The following is a 15,685-nucleotide window of genomic DNA, read 5'->3' as shown; positions in this document are numbered from 1 at the left end:
GTAAGAGTAACCTGCCCTACAAAACTGAGGGCGCTGGCAATTAGAATACAGGAGACTTACTGTCCAAGAAGTTGGCATCCACGCTCTTCTCACCTTCAAGGTGCTTAACAAAACGAAGCGGGATCAGGCAGGCAGACAGATGGCGGAGGAGGCGAGCTCAAGCAGGGAAGCCAAACAAAAATCGAGAGGAGAGGAGTTGGAGTTAAAAGCAAGAAAGATTTGAATCCAGGGAGAAAAGAGAAAGAAGAAAGACAATAAATTTATGGACTTTTCAAATTATAAAAGTTGTCATTTGCCAGCAATTCTGAATAGGAAAGAAAACAGAAGACAGGTGGGGCATGTAAGCAAAATTTATATTGCTCTGATAGTCCTTAAAGCTTTATCACCTTGCCACATATAAATATAAGACTTAGGGACTGGGGAAGAGAAAGTTAGTTGCCTTTGCAACCTTTTTCCCCCACGAGGAAGTGTGAAATATTATAGTATTCTATACCATGAAAGTATGCTTTCAACATTTGACTACGGTATCCCTAGTAAAATTGTTTGAGTATATCTCTCTTTCAAATAAGTGTGGCTTTGAATAAGAGATGCTCATTCTACCACTGCTTTTCAGTCCAACATTTATAAAGATATTTAATTCCTGTGCACACGGAGGAGTAGTCACAGCAAACGACAGTGGCACGCTAAACTCAGGAGCTCAAGCCTTGAAAGCTTACCTGCTCAAGGGTTATTTAGTTTTCACAATCTTAAGTTAGTAACAATTGGCAATAAAGCTTGTTAAAATTCCTTTTGTTCTGGATCTATTGTGTTGGTTTTGAAGCCCCATTTGTTCCAAAATGATTGAAGCCGACATCTCCACCTAGTGGGCTGATAGAATTTTACAGCTTTTATAGAAATGGCCTACTACCTCTCTGGAAATCCTTAATTTTTTTCCTCTTTGAGAAATAGCAGGTTTTAAAGCCTTCTACTTAGGATCTAGCATAATTGTCAACAGAACAGTTGCGAATGGTTGAAATATGCCAATATGCATATCAGCTAGACTACAGTTAACAAACAAAGCTCAATTTTTATTTTCATACCGTAATTAGGAAAACAGATCAGGCACAAATATGAATATGTAATCATCTGGGTAGAAAGCAATATTGTAATACCCACTAATTGAGATGTGTATAGTCATTTCCATAAAATAAACATCGAGTGTAAATCTGCTCAAGTACTTTTTTCTTATTTACTTCTTGTTTGCTTAAGGCTTTTTTTTTTTTAATGTTTGCTTTCTTTTCCAGAATGAGGCCCAACTCTGCCTTCTCGTTTCCCCATTCCTTAGAGAAGCAAACTCAAATAATGGGGTCAAACATATTTTGTGGCTCTATCTTAGATATTTGCATTATATTCAACCGTGTACTTTTACGTTATTGATAACAAAGAGTTACTGAGGATTTTTCCTCCGAAATAAAGCATTTGAAACGCATGCAACGGCTGGGGGCTATTTGTGTGTCCTTTTGAAGAAAGCTAGAGTTCAAATGGCCTATTATTTGAGTTATTTTGTTCACTTTGTTCTGCCTCTAAAGGTGGTGAATTAACATATTCAGCAGACGGTGGATACCGTGTAGGGTTAGGAGCAGAGTTTTCAGCTTCATTTATTCCTCTGGGAATTAGAGGCATCTCATTTTCTGCCTCAAAACTAATGTCTTTTAACTCTGGCGGAGGGGAAGGGCTTTATGCGTCTCCCCTGTGACCTCACCTTCCTTATGTGCACTGTTACCTTTATCTGGTTGAAAATTTTGAACTTCTCTCAAATCATGCATATTACTGTTAATTTTAAGATCTATTTCACTACAAGGTAGTCTATTTTCGGCTTCCTTCGTGGTACTCAAATCCTTAGCTGTGGTAGTCTCCTCAACAGAGCTTGAATCATGTAATGTATGTTTTTCATTTTTTCCAGTTTCCCAAATTGGTTGCTTTCCTTCTGCAGTGCCATTTGAGGTCATCTGCGTGGTTCTAATTAACATACTACAATTTGCCTTGCTTTCATGGAGCGTATTTTTCTCTTCTCTCCCTGCTATTTTTACCTCCGGTGCTTCAGTGCCGTCATCTCTGGGCAATGCATTTGTGCCGTCAATTCCTTTTTCACTACTGTTGGTTAGAGGCCAAATGGCTTGAGTACTAAGAGAGGTACTTATATCCTTTGGACCCTCTGCTCTATTTTGGTGTGGAAGAGAATTTGTCTTCCAAAATGTTAGCTTGCCCTTGGATTGTGTCTGGGGAATGAGAGAGGAATCATAAGTTTCTGTTTTGGGAAGTTTCTTTTCTATGTCATTTCCCTCATCCCTAACGCAACTTTCCACAATTGGATGTGATATTTTGGGTCTTGTCATTAATGTTTTTTCTTCATTTCCAAGTTGTTCATGACTTGAGAGTTGTTCCGCATGTTGTGCAGTTTGATTTTGATCTAAAGTACGTTCCTTGTAGGTGTCAGGCCTGCGGATTTGATTCTCCAGGGACAAAGAAAACTGGCTTAGCTCACTAGTCTTTGATTTGTCCTGCTCTGTGTGCTCTGTGGGCTCTGTTGCTCCTTGGTCAGTAACCTCCTTGGAATGGCAGGATGGTAAATCATCCCTTCCTGTTACTTCCAGAGTAGCTGGTAAATAACTAGGAACATCCAATGCCAGATGAGCTGCACCTCCCACTGGCTCAGCCGAGAACTGAGAATGCCTGTGTTCAGCCACCATGGGCGTGGGCTGAGGCAACGGTGATGGGTTTCCAGCAGGAATATGACCAGTAGGGTGACACCTGCCTTCCACTGAGCTCTGGCTAACTACAGATGAGTTGTGAGCACTGAGCGGAGGAGCCTTTTTAATGTGTTTTTTGTAATATGAGGTCTGCTTTGGTGCATGTTTGAGAGGCAGCCTTTTTGCGGTGAATTTAACATAATTGTTACTCTCTGGCTGTTGGCAAAAATCTGCAGAGGATTCAAAGTTTACTTTGGCTTCTTTCTCAGATTCTTTGGATAGTTTATTTGAAGATGACAATACTTGCTTGTGTTTCTTTGGGAGTTCTGGCAAGGATTTTTCTGGATGCACTCGGACTTTGCTAAAAGGGTGTAAATTTAACTTTATGCTTAAATTTTTTCCTTTAATTTTTCCTTTGAAGTCAGATTGATTGGTTCTCTTCTTTTTCAGAATTTGTGGATCAGTAAGCCACTTTTCTCCTTTGTGTCTCTCCTGAGGATTGCTACATTTCTTGAGATCCAAGTTGGTCAGGTGTTTACTTTGATTTTTCTGCCGTTTCCAGTGGCTTGATGTTTTGGATGACATCATCAAACTATTTTTTTCTAGTAAATCAGGATCATGGAAGCTAACCCTCTTAGGCGAATATGTTTTCGTGATTTTTGTTGATAACCCTGATAACTCTGTGTTGTCCTCACTCATAAGGAATTTTTCTACTGCACTGTTAATTTGGATCTGCTCTTTCTCAGGCTTTGAATGTTCTCGCCGATTTGGCTTTTTTTCTTTCACATAATCTTGAAATTGATCGCAGGGCACATATTTACAGATAAGAGAACTGTTTGGCTGAAAACACCCAGGCCTGCTCCGTTTTAACAGTCCACAAGGATCATCACATTTTGATCTATGTGTTTGTAAGATCTTTCGTACGTAGTGTTCCTCAGGCTCACGGGGCTTGGATGGTGAGCCTGTAATAAAACGTCTCTGCCTGTGAGGTTGTAAGCCATTGTCTCCTTTTTCTATTGGAGGCTGCCATGATTCATTTGTTAAATGCTCTTCAAGACTTTCTCTTGCCAAATCTGAAGCGGATGTTGCATATCTTCTACTAAATGTGTCACTGCTGATATCTGCTGAATAATAAATGCAGGAATTTAGCGCTGAGCAGAGTGGTATTACCCCAACCAAACAGATGCCTGTAAACCTTATGAGAGGTTTACAAAAAGGACTCCTCTGATTATGGCAATTCTTGAATATTTCCTAATTTTTAACCAAACTGGCAAGGGACACTTGGCAGTTTGGTGTTTGCAATGACACTCTTTATGGCTACATTTTCATCAGTTGTGATGCTGATGCAAAAGTTATGGAATTAGAAATAAAAACATTCATAGTTGTAAAGCTTTAGATTAGTTGTTGGTTAGGTGAGCTTTAAATATGAATACTATCTAAATTATTTTCAAATGGCTATAGTAATTTTTTTTTCTGAATTCATTTCCTACTTGAAACTAAATATTAGGGAGAATATGATACAGTTTGAATAGTGTTCAGGTTTGAGGCAGTGAATAACCTTAACAACAAATGAGAAATACTTGTGATACTATTGGCTCTATTAAAACAGAGACCATATCTGTTTTATCTGCCATCACTTAACACATTAAAATAGTCATTAAATATTTGTTAAGTGAGTATGTATTTTGGAATATGGCCTGGTCTGTGTTGCAGGAATTTCTGTCTTTAAAATGGTGCATGTTAATATAACATCAGTGATACATGCTAAATAATATTAACAACAAAGATTATAGTAATATTTATCATTAATTGAGCATATACTCAGAGCCAGGTATTGTGCTAAATACTGCACATTTATTATCCCATTTAAGATCCATTAAACAAGTCCTGTTATCTTACCACATTTGCAGATGAAGACACCAGTTTAGAGAGGTTGACTGTTTTCCCCAGTCACATGTCAGCTACATGATGTGGGCAGAACTTGACCCCGGTCTGTCTAACATTACACCCTGTCCTCTTAACCACAATGCATATTAAGTTTAAAATTACATCTCATCAGCATACTTTCTCTTGTTTTGTAAAATTGTTTTGTCCAAAGGAAGAAAGAAATATTTCTTTTAGTGATAGAAAGAAAGAGGTGAACTAGGTCCCAGTTTGCATTTAATTCTAATTTAAGATCTGCCTTCAACTCTCTGGGTGACCTTGGAGAAGCCACTTACTCACGGGATATCAGGAGATTAGACGAGAGGGGAACTTTATGTGGTATAAAATTATTCTGGGAAAAGAATACGTAGCCTTCATCATATTCTAATGAAGGCTCAAAGATAAATATTAAGAACTATTAGACTAGATCACCTCTAACGTCTCCTGGACCCCTGAGATACTGTAACGCTGTGTTTCCGAATCAGAAGGCATAATCAGAGTGTTCCCCTTACTGACATTTCTGGAGCAGGTGGGACTTGGATGTTTTCTCCCAGATATCTGTCCTTTGCAGCTTCAGTGCAATGCCTGGCTGTAGCAGAATTTCAAGTCTTTCTTAAAAGTAATTGTATTGATTTCACAAACCGGTGTTCTCTGTGTGAATCAAGAGACTGGGTTTTAAATGGTTAAGAGACCAAATTCCCTTTAGTATAGGGGTTACCGGCAGAGAAGTGAAGGCTTTGGACCAAGCTAAAGTGAAAGATCTGCCTAAGGTATGATTCTGTTGAAAGGCTAAGGGCTTAGTTCTTTCTAAAATAAAACCAGTCTGATTGGGTTTCTGTGGCAGATGGTTTCCTCCTTGGCCATTCTTCTTTTCAGTCAAATCATCAGGCCCCAGAAACTATTAAGAACTGAAGTCTGGGGAATGCAATGGCGTAAGTTCACATCCTGCTTTATACTGCGTGTGAAATAACACACAGTTTCATCCTTTTCCAGTTTTCCTCAAGTCCATCCTGAAAGCCAGATCCCCATGGTAAGAATTTCTTGGTACAGCACCTCTGTCATTCACATTCTGAGAGGAAGCTCTGCTTGTTGTAAACCAATTCAAATAAATGACAGGAACCTCTTCACAGAGCGGCTGTCAAAGTTTTCACCGCTGAGCCTGAAAGCATTGCCTTCCTATTCAGGGGGAAAAAAGGAAGACATTTAATTCATTGCCTCCACCTAAATATTGACATCGCCCATGTACAGTGGGTAGATGTCACGGCCAGATTCACTTGGCTCCCAGCGTGGGGCAATGAATTAAGTCCTGACTTTCCCTGAACTGGGAAGTTATCATCCCTGACAGCTCAGCAAGCAAAGTATGTGTCTTGACATCACTCCTGAAATGAATCACCAGTGTTAGAAGGCCCATTCTTCTAACACGTCATGCTCTGGGAAGGTTGCTTACTGCAGAACTGGCATTAAAGCTCGAAGGATGTTGGGAGAGAAGCCGGTACCCAGCCTCCCATAAATCTTAACAGTGCTATTGCTATTTAAAGGACTTCTTTAAAAAAAAAAAAAAAGCAAAAGAACATTGTGAGGTGTCGGGTCATGAAATTTGTTTTCCAGCGGGCACAAGGAGTACTCTCAGCTCCCGAGGGTGCAGCGTGTCCATCTACAGCTCACCCCAAACACACATGCAAGTACAAGACATGCATACACACGTGTAGGACCTTTCGGGGAGGAATGGACTGGTGCTACGGTGATTTCTATGGCATTTCTCTTTTGAGGAAATCAAAGGAGGCTACCCCTTTGGAGGGATTTAAACAGAGTGGGGCTGTCTAGAACACGACCACTCACCTATCGTTCTTGTTACGTGCTGCTGCAGGGATGGAGGCTGGACTTCCGCAGGCTCAAGATTCCTTAGCTTTTCGGCTCTCTCTGGACAGTGCCTTGTAAGTAAGCCTGCTTCGTGAAAGGCTGCCGTATTCCCGGGAGGCTCTGGACATCCCGACCGCAGCATTCTGCCACCAAGGCAGAAGAAGGTTCTGTCTGCCCCGGGGCCCTGCCCGCTCAGGTTTCTGAACGATCCGTCAGGGGCTGTGGACTCCGAGGCCAGCACTGCTTCATGGCTGTTTTCCTGTAAAAGTGGCATTTCCTTTCTGGACCCCACAATGGACATGACCTTTATCTCGTTTTCCTGAGCTAAGTGGCAGTTACAGTATCCCTTAGCGTGGTAATTTCTCGCCTCACGATCACACAGGGATTCACCGAAGGTTCTGCAAGGAAGGTTTTCTGATGTGTGTTCATTTGCTTTGCCTTGTTGGAGTTTCCAGTTAAATACAACTAAACCTAGGCAAGTGAGACCAACAGCTCCTGTGACAAATAGAGAGACTATTAAAAGATAACATCACGGGAAGAAACATATAAATTGCCAAATGTGAAATCCACAGATATCAAGGTTAATGGCTTTAAAGGGCATTGGAATGGGTGGGAAATCTGTCACAATGTGGAAAAAAATATTAATTCAGACAGAGGCTATTTAATTGACATTGTTCTGCTCTCTAATTTGGATCTTTTTGGTATCTATTAAAAATTATAAGAAACAATACCATCTGGAATTTCTTTGATAGAAGGAGTTTTTTTATGGACTGAAATTCTTTCAAGATAAAATAAGATAATTCCTGCATGAAAATTCTTTTTCTGCCTAGGGGAAATGAAATTTCCTGTTTCTTAATCCCATAGTCAATAAAAATAGACCCTATTTAGCATATACCCTGAAATTCTCATATACAAAAACTCCCTCCCCCAAAGAAAAAAACACCCTGCAAGCTATTGCCATATTTTAATCATCCCTAAAGATTCATCCCCTACTTCAGAACACATCATCGGGTTCCTATTAACATAAAGGTCAAACTCCTTGGCATTCAAGACTTGGTGCGATCTGGCCATAACCTTCCTTCCTAGGCTTATTTTTCCAGTTATTTACCACATTTAAATACTATGTTTCAAATTCTTTGATTCTTTAGTCTTACAATGCACCTCTAAGCCTTTGGGTATTCTCTTAGTGATGTTTGTAATACTTTCTCCTACCTTTGCTTATTTGAATTTTATTTATCCTTTAAAATCTAAATCGATGCTTCCCAATTTCTTGACACCGTTGCTACTTTTTCCATCTTGTGAAGATCACTCCCTTCTCAGAGCTACGGCAATAAAATGACTGACCTCTAATCTCAGAGTTCCTGGTGCTGCCATCTCATGTTCTATACAGAGTAGCTTATCCTCTAAATGAAATGGTAAAGGGCAGTGTCTCTCACACTCAAGTACAGAGTCTAACCTGTTTCTACTTCAGGTTGCCCATCTGGACCAATAGCGTCCTCAACTGCTGAGATGTTCAAACCAAAGTCTCAGAGTTACACCCAGCTCTCTCTCTGACACAGTGATTTCCCTTTTTCTTCTCACTCATAACAGTGTAAGATTATTGTGTTCGCTTATTCATTTGCTTGTTCACTGTCTCCACTGTGAGGAAATGGACCTTTCCAGTCTTGCTGGATGTGGTATCTCCAGCACCCACAACCCTGGCACAGAGGAGGCACTCTAGAAATGTTTACTGAATATTCCTAAAGAAACAGAAGGAATTCTGTTTATGGTTTCTAACAGTGAAAAGCGCTGAGGGGTCTAATCTCACAAATCTCCAAAATAATGATCTGGAGAACATGATGTCAGTATAGACTGAGTTTAGAGCTCTGTGCTCTAAGTCCAGCTCTGCCTATAACTTGCTGTGTGACCTTGGGCAAGTCATTTGCCCCAGAAAAGTCAGTTCCCTGACTCTGGAGATGAGGACAGTGAGTGACATGAAATTCGCATTCTAGACTCTTTGATTGACGGCACTATGCCTGGTTCTCTCCACTACAGACAACTTTAATGACAACGTGATGATTTTTTTTAAACTTGAAAGAAAAGAGAAGGTGTCAGGGGTGATTGTTTTATTTTTTTCTATTAAAGACAAAGATTAACCAAATAGAACAGCAGTTTCTGGTAAGAAATCCATCAATCTTTGTGTAGTTCACCAGATCTTAATGCCTTAAGCCCCATTTTAATTTATTTGACAATACATTCTTAGAGAGTGCTCTAACATATTGAAATAATGAAATCTCTATTAAAAACACAGCATTTTTTTTTAAGTAGTAGCATAAGTTAGATCAGAACATTTTAATTGCCAGATGCTAGCATCTGGGTTATTCCAAAGGAGGGTTTTGGTTTTTAAATTTTAAAAACATGAAAGGAATAAAATTTTAGAAACAACTCTGTCTCCCTTACATTGAGTAAGAAAACCCAGGACTCCAGCTCTGCTCTAATACTTCACTTGAGCATGTTTTCTAATCTGTCTGAGCCTCATTTTTCCTCCTCTGTCCCATAGGAATAATTAATACCACTCCAAGATTAAGCGAGAGAGCACATGTGGCATTTCTGATACAGCGCTGTGATACCGTACGATGCAATGAGTGGGCGTTGTTGAATGTTAGTATGGTTGTCGTAGCTGCTGCTGCTGTATAGGTTTTGTATTTTCCTGTTAGGTCCTAGAAGCCTCAGCTGTTAAGGAAAAAAAAATTCAAAAACAAATCATCAAGAGAATACTTTGTATGACTGATGCAGTTACTAAACCAAACAACAAAGGGAAGGAAAATCCCTAAGTTTTCTTGAGCGCAGTGCATCAGCTATTGAAGAGAGTGGACATAATCTGATTATGGGATAAAGTTTCTCCTGTAATTGTGTCTAAATGGTGAGAAACCACTCACTCTCCTGCTGTTGATGGTAAGCTATGTCTGGATCACATTACTGCTAAGGTCTGGTCACCTCCTGCTAATGCAGGGAGCAAAAGCAGAAAACGAAGCTGCTATCAGGAAGACGGCTGAATTTTCATTGCCGTGGACATTGTTGCTATCTTTAAAAAGTGTTCTAGCAATCTTTCTGAGTGGAAAAAAAAATTACAAAATTAATAAGATCTCATTGAAGTCTTGGAATTGTTACAGCTTCATGATAGCTTTCTCTTTTTATCTATCAGTTCACAGAACAGGAAGTTTCAAGATGTTAGGTGTCAAATAACCACTTATTAGTTTTAAATTCACTGAATATTTTATATATTCCTTATATATTATGATAATTTATCTACAGCCAGAGAAGAAAAATGGAATCAGAGGCCAAATTTTAGTTCTAAGTCTTTTCCCTACAATCTTGAAGTATAGATTATTGACCACACCTACTTCACGAGTAGAATCTTAATGGAATAAATTGATATCAAAAGTCAGAGTTTTTTTTTTTAAAGATGAATCTCTCTTAAAACCAGGATCTTTAATAGTTAAATCAATGAGGTACATGGTTATGATAATTCCACGTGCTACAGCTTAACATGTGTGTAATCACACTTATAACTTCTCAGCATATTAAGCTTCCTATCATTTTGACAAAACCATTGGAAGCTTCCAGAATTTTTATCTATCTCTGTACTAATACCGAGTTGTTAACTTTGTAAAAACCTTTTCTAAAAATAGATATAAAAGATATCTAGAAGATACTCTAAAATTACTCTATTGTAGTATTTCCCACATGGTGTCCTGAAAAACGCTAATTCAAGTGAAATCCTCTGTGGAAAAAGGGTTAATGGTCAAATAAATGTGAGAAATGTTCCACATTATATCTTCCTCTCAGTGAGTCAAAATGCTCATTAGAAAAATGAAAGACAATGAAAAATGCTATAGTAAAGAAGCCTATTTCACTTAATTTAATCCAACATTTCCCAGATTTGAACTTCCAACCTATTGCTTATATGTGCATCTGTGTGTGTTTTGATTTGAATATCTACTAATTATATCCTAGAATTCCTATTCTAAGAAACACATTTAAGGATAAACTCTGTTGCCCTATTGCTGTTGTCTTTTGTGGTAAATTATTTCCTAGCACATAAAATTACTGACATGGTCACACATTTTCTAAAACAATGTAGCTTTCTGAGAGGCTTGAATTCACTTCCAAGTGAATCTGATTACTGCTGGTGGCAGTTTCATTGTCGAGACCTGACACTGGTCTCCATGGATCTTGATTAAAAGTATAACTGTCAGGAGTTAAAAATCTGATGTTCAAGTGATTCACTGGAAACCTGCTATGGAATAATTATTTATAGTACGTATTCAAAATAAGTCAGTTCAGTCCTGAATGCCATTTGCAAGCCTCTGGTTTTCCAGTGTTGGGGCACCACTCCCTGCATGCACGCACGCACACACACACACTTCCCATCACCATAGTTACCCACAGGCACAAAGGATTTCACCCAGCACTGCAAGCACACAAACATCTAGGTAGATAACTTGACAAATCTCATGCATATTTGGTCTTCGACTAATGACACCAAACATCACTTTATATCATTCATCCAGAGAGTTGTAATAATAGCTGATGCATAGTTTTTAAAATGGTAGAACTACCATAGGAAAATTAAACAGCTGAATATTATCCGCTCCTTAGTCAGTCCGGGGAGGTATGGGCCAGGTTTATGAACAAGTTAGACAAACAGAAATCGTAAAAGAATTCAAAACCCTCAAGTAGGAGGAAACCAAGGCACAGAGCAGCTAAACAACTTGCCAAGTCACACAGCAAGTAAGAGCAGAGCCAGGTTTCAAACCTGAATAAGCCAGCTGCAGAGCTCATATGCTTAATCCCCCTGCTACACAACCACTGTAGAGTGGGATGCACCTGACTGTCGGCACAGCATCTCCTCGTGCGCTTGGTGAAGCCACAGAGTCCTGCTACACCACGAAGGGGCTCTAGGGTGTGAGTGCCTTGAGGAGAGAGCTATGACTCATCACTTTTTAAATCCTCATCTCCGAGCATCTGGAATGTGCCAGTGCTCCCCGACGAATGGATGACTGATGAAATATAGATACTCTTCCCTCATTACAGACAAGAAAGCTGAAGTCTAAATAGCAGGTTAACTTACTCCAGATCACAGTGCTACTTATACCAGGACTAGAACGCTTGAATTCTGGTTCAAGGCCCTTTCCTCCATGTTAGACAGCTTCTTGGCAACAGGAAATTTTTGCAAACTGTGCCAAATCAGCTGACATCCTCCCACCTGTTCTGACAATCTCTCCGTTCCACAAGCCCTGGCAAGGTTCCCCAGTCGCCTGCGAAAGGCATCGTTTAGTGTACTTCAAGAATGTGATGAGAAGCTGGGCACACTTCTCCCTGGCGTACCTGCAAAGCCAAGGACAGTCAGCAGGGCCACGTCCTGCCCTGGGAAGAAGGGACTTCTGTCCTTTAGAACCAGAGTGAGGTTGGGAGCCTTGGAGTCACAGTTGGTCTCAGACAGCCTTAGCACACTCTTTGCAGGGGCCACAGCGGTGGTGGACGGCTGACAACTTAGGTCCTTGGCGTTCCTGAGCGTGCGAGCAGAAGACTTTATGTAGTTTCTTAAGAACCGGGCAAGGGGGTGGAGATCACAAGTGCAGCTCCACTGGTTCTGATCTAAGCTCAGAAGGGTTAACTGCTTCAGTGGAGTAAAAACATCCGGCATGTGGACCAGCCTATTCCGGGAAAGGTCCACTTCCTGGAGTTGAGGCAGGGACCGGAAGGCATCTTTCCCAATGTAGGAAATGAAATTGTTAGATAAATCCAGATGCCTGAGATGGTGGAGATGTGTGCTTCCAAAAGAACCGTCTGTCAGATTAGTGATCTGATTCCCGTCCAGCTGGAGCCGGGTCAGGCCCCTGGTGTGTCGGAACCAAGACCCTCGCAGGGTGCGGAGAGCGTTGTTGCTAAGCGCCAGCACCTGCAGGCTGCGAAGCTTGCTGAAGGTGTGGTCGGTGAGTGAAGAGCTGGATATCTGGTTGTGCTCCAGCAACAACGTCTGCAACTTTGAAAGGCTGTGCAGGGCGTCTTCCTGAACATCCTCGATGCCATTTCTGCTCAAGGAGAGCAGGGCGAGATTAAACAAGAGGGACAGATTTGTGCTCTCTATAGAGGAGAGCGATCCATCAGTGATGATTAAAACCCTCGTGGTCACAGGGGCTGCTGCGGGGAAGAAAGGCACAGACTAGAAGCAAGTACACCCAGGTGGGAGGGGAGCACAGTGGAGAGCAGAGATAATCAATACCCTCTGAGAAATCTTATCACCTGGGTAAGAACAATAAACAAAATGAAAATGATTCTCTGATTTCTCAGTTGAGGGGCAAGGTAGCTCTTTATCAGAATGATGGATTTTTATATTCTTTGTTACCATGACATGTTTATTGGAGAAACATAAACCCATCTGTTCCTTTAGATGTCAAATTTAACTCATTGTTTGGGATTGTCATCTTTGATTTCTTTTTGTTTGTTTTGAAAGTGGCGTTTCAGGCTTCCTCTCTGTGAGGCTGTGTGCTGACCTGCTCCAGCCCTGCTGGCCCAAGACAGATTCAGTCAAGAGCCAGGCAAGCCCGGGTCTGAGCTTCCTAGCTCGTTTTCCACTAGCCATGTATATTTATGCTGTGAAGTCAGGCATCTTTTCTCTCAAACATAAAGGTGTGGGTTGGGGTGGGGGAAGTGAGAAGGAGGTTGGTTTCTGCTTTTTAGCTCCAGGCTAAAAGTTGGCAACTTGGTAAGGATCTATAGTTTCTCCAGACAACCCGAGGATCTGTCAGTGGGGTTCTCATTATAGTCTGGGCCGTCTTGGCCTCCTGTCTAATATATGAAGTCCATCACGTGATGACAGGTGGTACTCAGGGCTTCCAGCTGCTAAATCCCTTCCCCATGATCACCCCAGACCTATCTCTGCTCTGTCATTAGAAATCAAAGCGTTTTAACTCAATAAAGATGTATTATAATCAGGAGTTATTGTAACACATCTTTATCATGCTAAAATTGTTTTGACTGCAAATGACAGTGTCATGAGGGTGGAAGAGTCCATTGTCCCTGGGAGGTCTACAGGTGATATTAGAACAATCAGCCGTGGGGGAAGCAAATTCCCTTGTGGAGTTCAGACTACATCACCGAAACAAAGAGATTTTTTAAAAGTGAGAGACAAAGGATTTTCACAATGCTTTCTTTCAGAAGAATTGCTCCAGTCTCTGCAGCACAAGCAAGCTTAAGTCTTGGGATTTTTTGTTTGTTTGTTTTGAGGGTATTTTTTTTAGTACTTATTACTGATTATTTTAATTCTATTAAGTCTGGCCAGTTTGGCGTTTTGTTCCTTCCATCATTCTTTTTGATATGGGTTGAAGGAGTTTTGTTTTTATGGATTCCCCTGTCCTGTAGGGATTTCCGACTCTGAGGGAGCTGGCTATTGTTTCTGTTAATCACTTCTTGTCTAGGACCAGATAGGCTCCACTCACAAGTCATCCATTTACTTCTTTGTGTTTATGAAATCTGACTTTACAAATGCGGTGTTCTGTAAATGGATGGAGAAGGAAGAGATGGAGACGCAGCAATGTAGACGAGAAATATTTGTTTCTTACAGACATCAGCTATCTCTGATCAAAACAAACAAACAAACAAACAAACAAACAAACAAAATGTAGTGGAGTCATAAAATCCATTGGACCGGGTGGGAGTTTAGTGTTTTTTAAGTGTTTTTGATACAGATTGGAAACAGTGTACAACCAGCTAACCTCAAAATGGTCTCTCTCCTGTCAGGAATGACAATGCTGTCTACCTCTTAATTCTCATAGAGTCATAGAATTTTAGAAATGAAGGAACTAATTTTCTTCCACTACATCTTAACTCAGACTTATTTCTGAAATTTTTCTATTGGTGGAGCTTATGGCTGTTTATCTCTTCTTGACTATCAGGATGTAAATCACATTCTCCTCAAATTTGTTAATAAGGTGTCTTATTAAATTGTTGACTTAAGCAAGCAATATGTAATGAATACAGGCAGTGTATCTTGTTAGCATTTCTACAGCTCATTTACCACCAATAAAAAAAGACTACACTTTCAAAATTAGATGCACTTTGATAATAATCTGTTTTGCTGGTACATCACTTAATCTTACTAATGTTAAACAATTGCACTTCAGGTTTCTGATTCATTGATATGTCTTTCAGCCTGTGGTAGGGTTCAAATCTGTACAAAATGTGGACAAAACTGTAATTAAAGTGATCCATTTTTTCTTTTATTAAAAAAAAGCATGCAGCTGCATAAAATGGTAATATTCTTTTGTAATAATAGCAAAATATCTCAATTACTTCTGAAGGTCTTAAAATAGTTTGGGTTGAGACCAATAGGAATGAACAGGAAAATAAAATAATATTATCGGTCTTTAGTCACCATGAAAGGCTTGTTCTTTAAACATTTACCTCTTTCAGGCTGAGCCCAGAGGATAGCCAGTACAATGAAAGGCATAGCAACAAATTTGCCAGGAACATTGAGCACTGCTTTTTGGGGTTATTGGTTTTATTACCTACTATATAGGTTAGTTGGTGACAGAGGGTTACATCTTTGGTGCACACCACACATGATGCAGGGCAAGCTGCCACCAGCCGCAGCATGATGGCAAAGAGTATGAGCCATCCACCTGAAAGGAAAGTAGAGGGCAATTCATGTCATAATGCCGGCATTTATTACCCAGGGATTTCAGTATATTCAGCTCATGAGGCATTTTGGGGATTTCTGCGTTTTACTGAACATCTTGAGCTCTCCCATGATGCAGGATAAATGGCTAGAACCCTTGCTTTAAATAGCATTTAAATTGAACTGTTATAAGCAATGAGGATATATTGTACAGCACAGAGAAATATAGCCATTATTTGTAATAACTTTAAATGGAGAACAGTCAATAAAAATACTGAATCACTATGTTGTACACCTGAAACTAATATAATATTGTAAATCAACTACACTTCTAAATATATATATCCACACAAAAAATAAATAAATACATAAATAAATAAACTAAACTGTTAAAGCATTTGATCATAAATTTAGAGAACTCACATCCAAGGCACACTCATTAGTGTATTAAATTATTTTGTAAGACACTTTACAGTTTGTTGAGCTTTTGCATATATGTTAATTTATTTAA

At 39.9% G+C, this 15,685-nt stretch overlaps 2 protein-coding genes across 2 annotated transcripts in view; one reads left to right on the top strand and one right to left on the bottom strand.

Moving 5' to 3' along the window:
* Window positions 1–15,685, top strand: part of TNNI3K (TNNI3 interacting kinase) — a 258,488-nt gene that overhangs the window by 182,589 nt on the left and 60,214 nt on the right. The window lies entirely within an intron of this gene.
* On the bottom strand, window positions 1,483–15,223 carry LRRC53 (leucine rich repeat containing 53). The gene is given in 5 exon segments (XM_031465398.2): window positions 1,483–1,703; window positions 1,706–3,850; window positions 6,492–7,007; window positions 11,883–12,698; window positions 15,065–15,223. Coding segments are annotated over 5 exon segments (3,759 nt in total). The 5' UTR covers window positions 15,153–15,223; the 3' UTR covers window positions 1,483–1,509.

This window comes from Camelus dromedarius, chromosome 14 (assembly GCF_036321535.1).
Source record: "Camelus dromedarius isolate mCamDro1 chromosome 14, mCamDro1.pat, whole genome shotgun sequence".
NCBI classification, from domain to species: domain Eukaryota; kingdom Metazoa; phylum Chordata; class Mammalia; order Artiodactyla; family Camelidae; genus Camelus; species Camelus dromedarius.
This window is presented reverse-complemented; position numbering and strand designations above follow the sequence as displayed.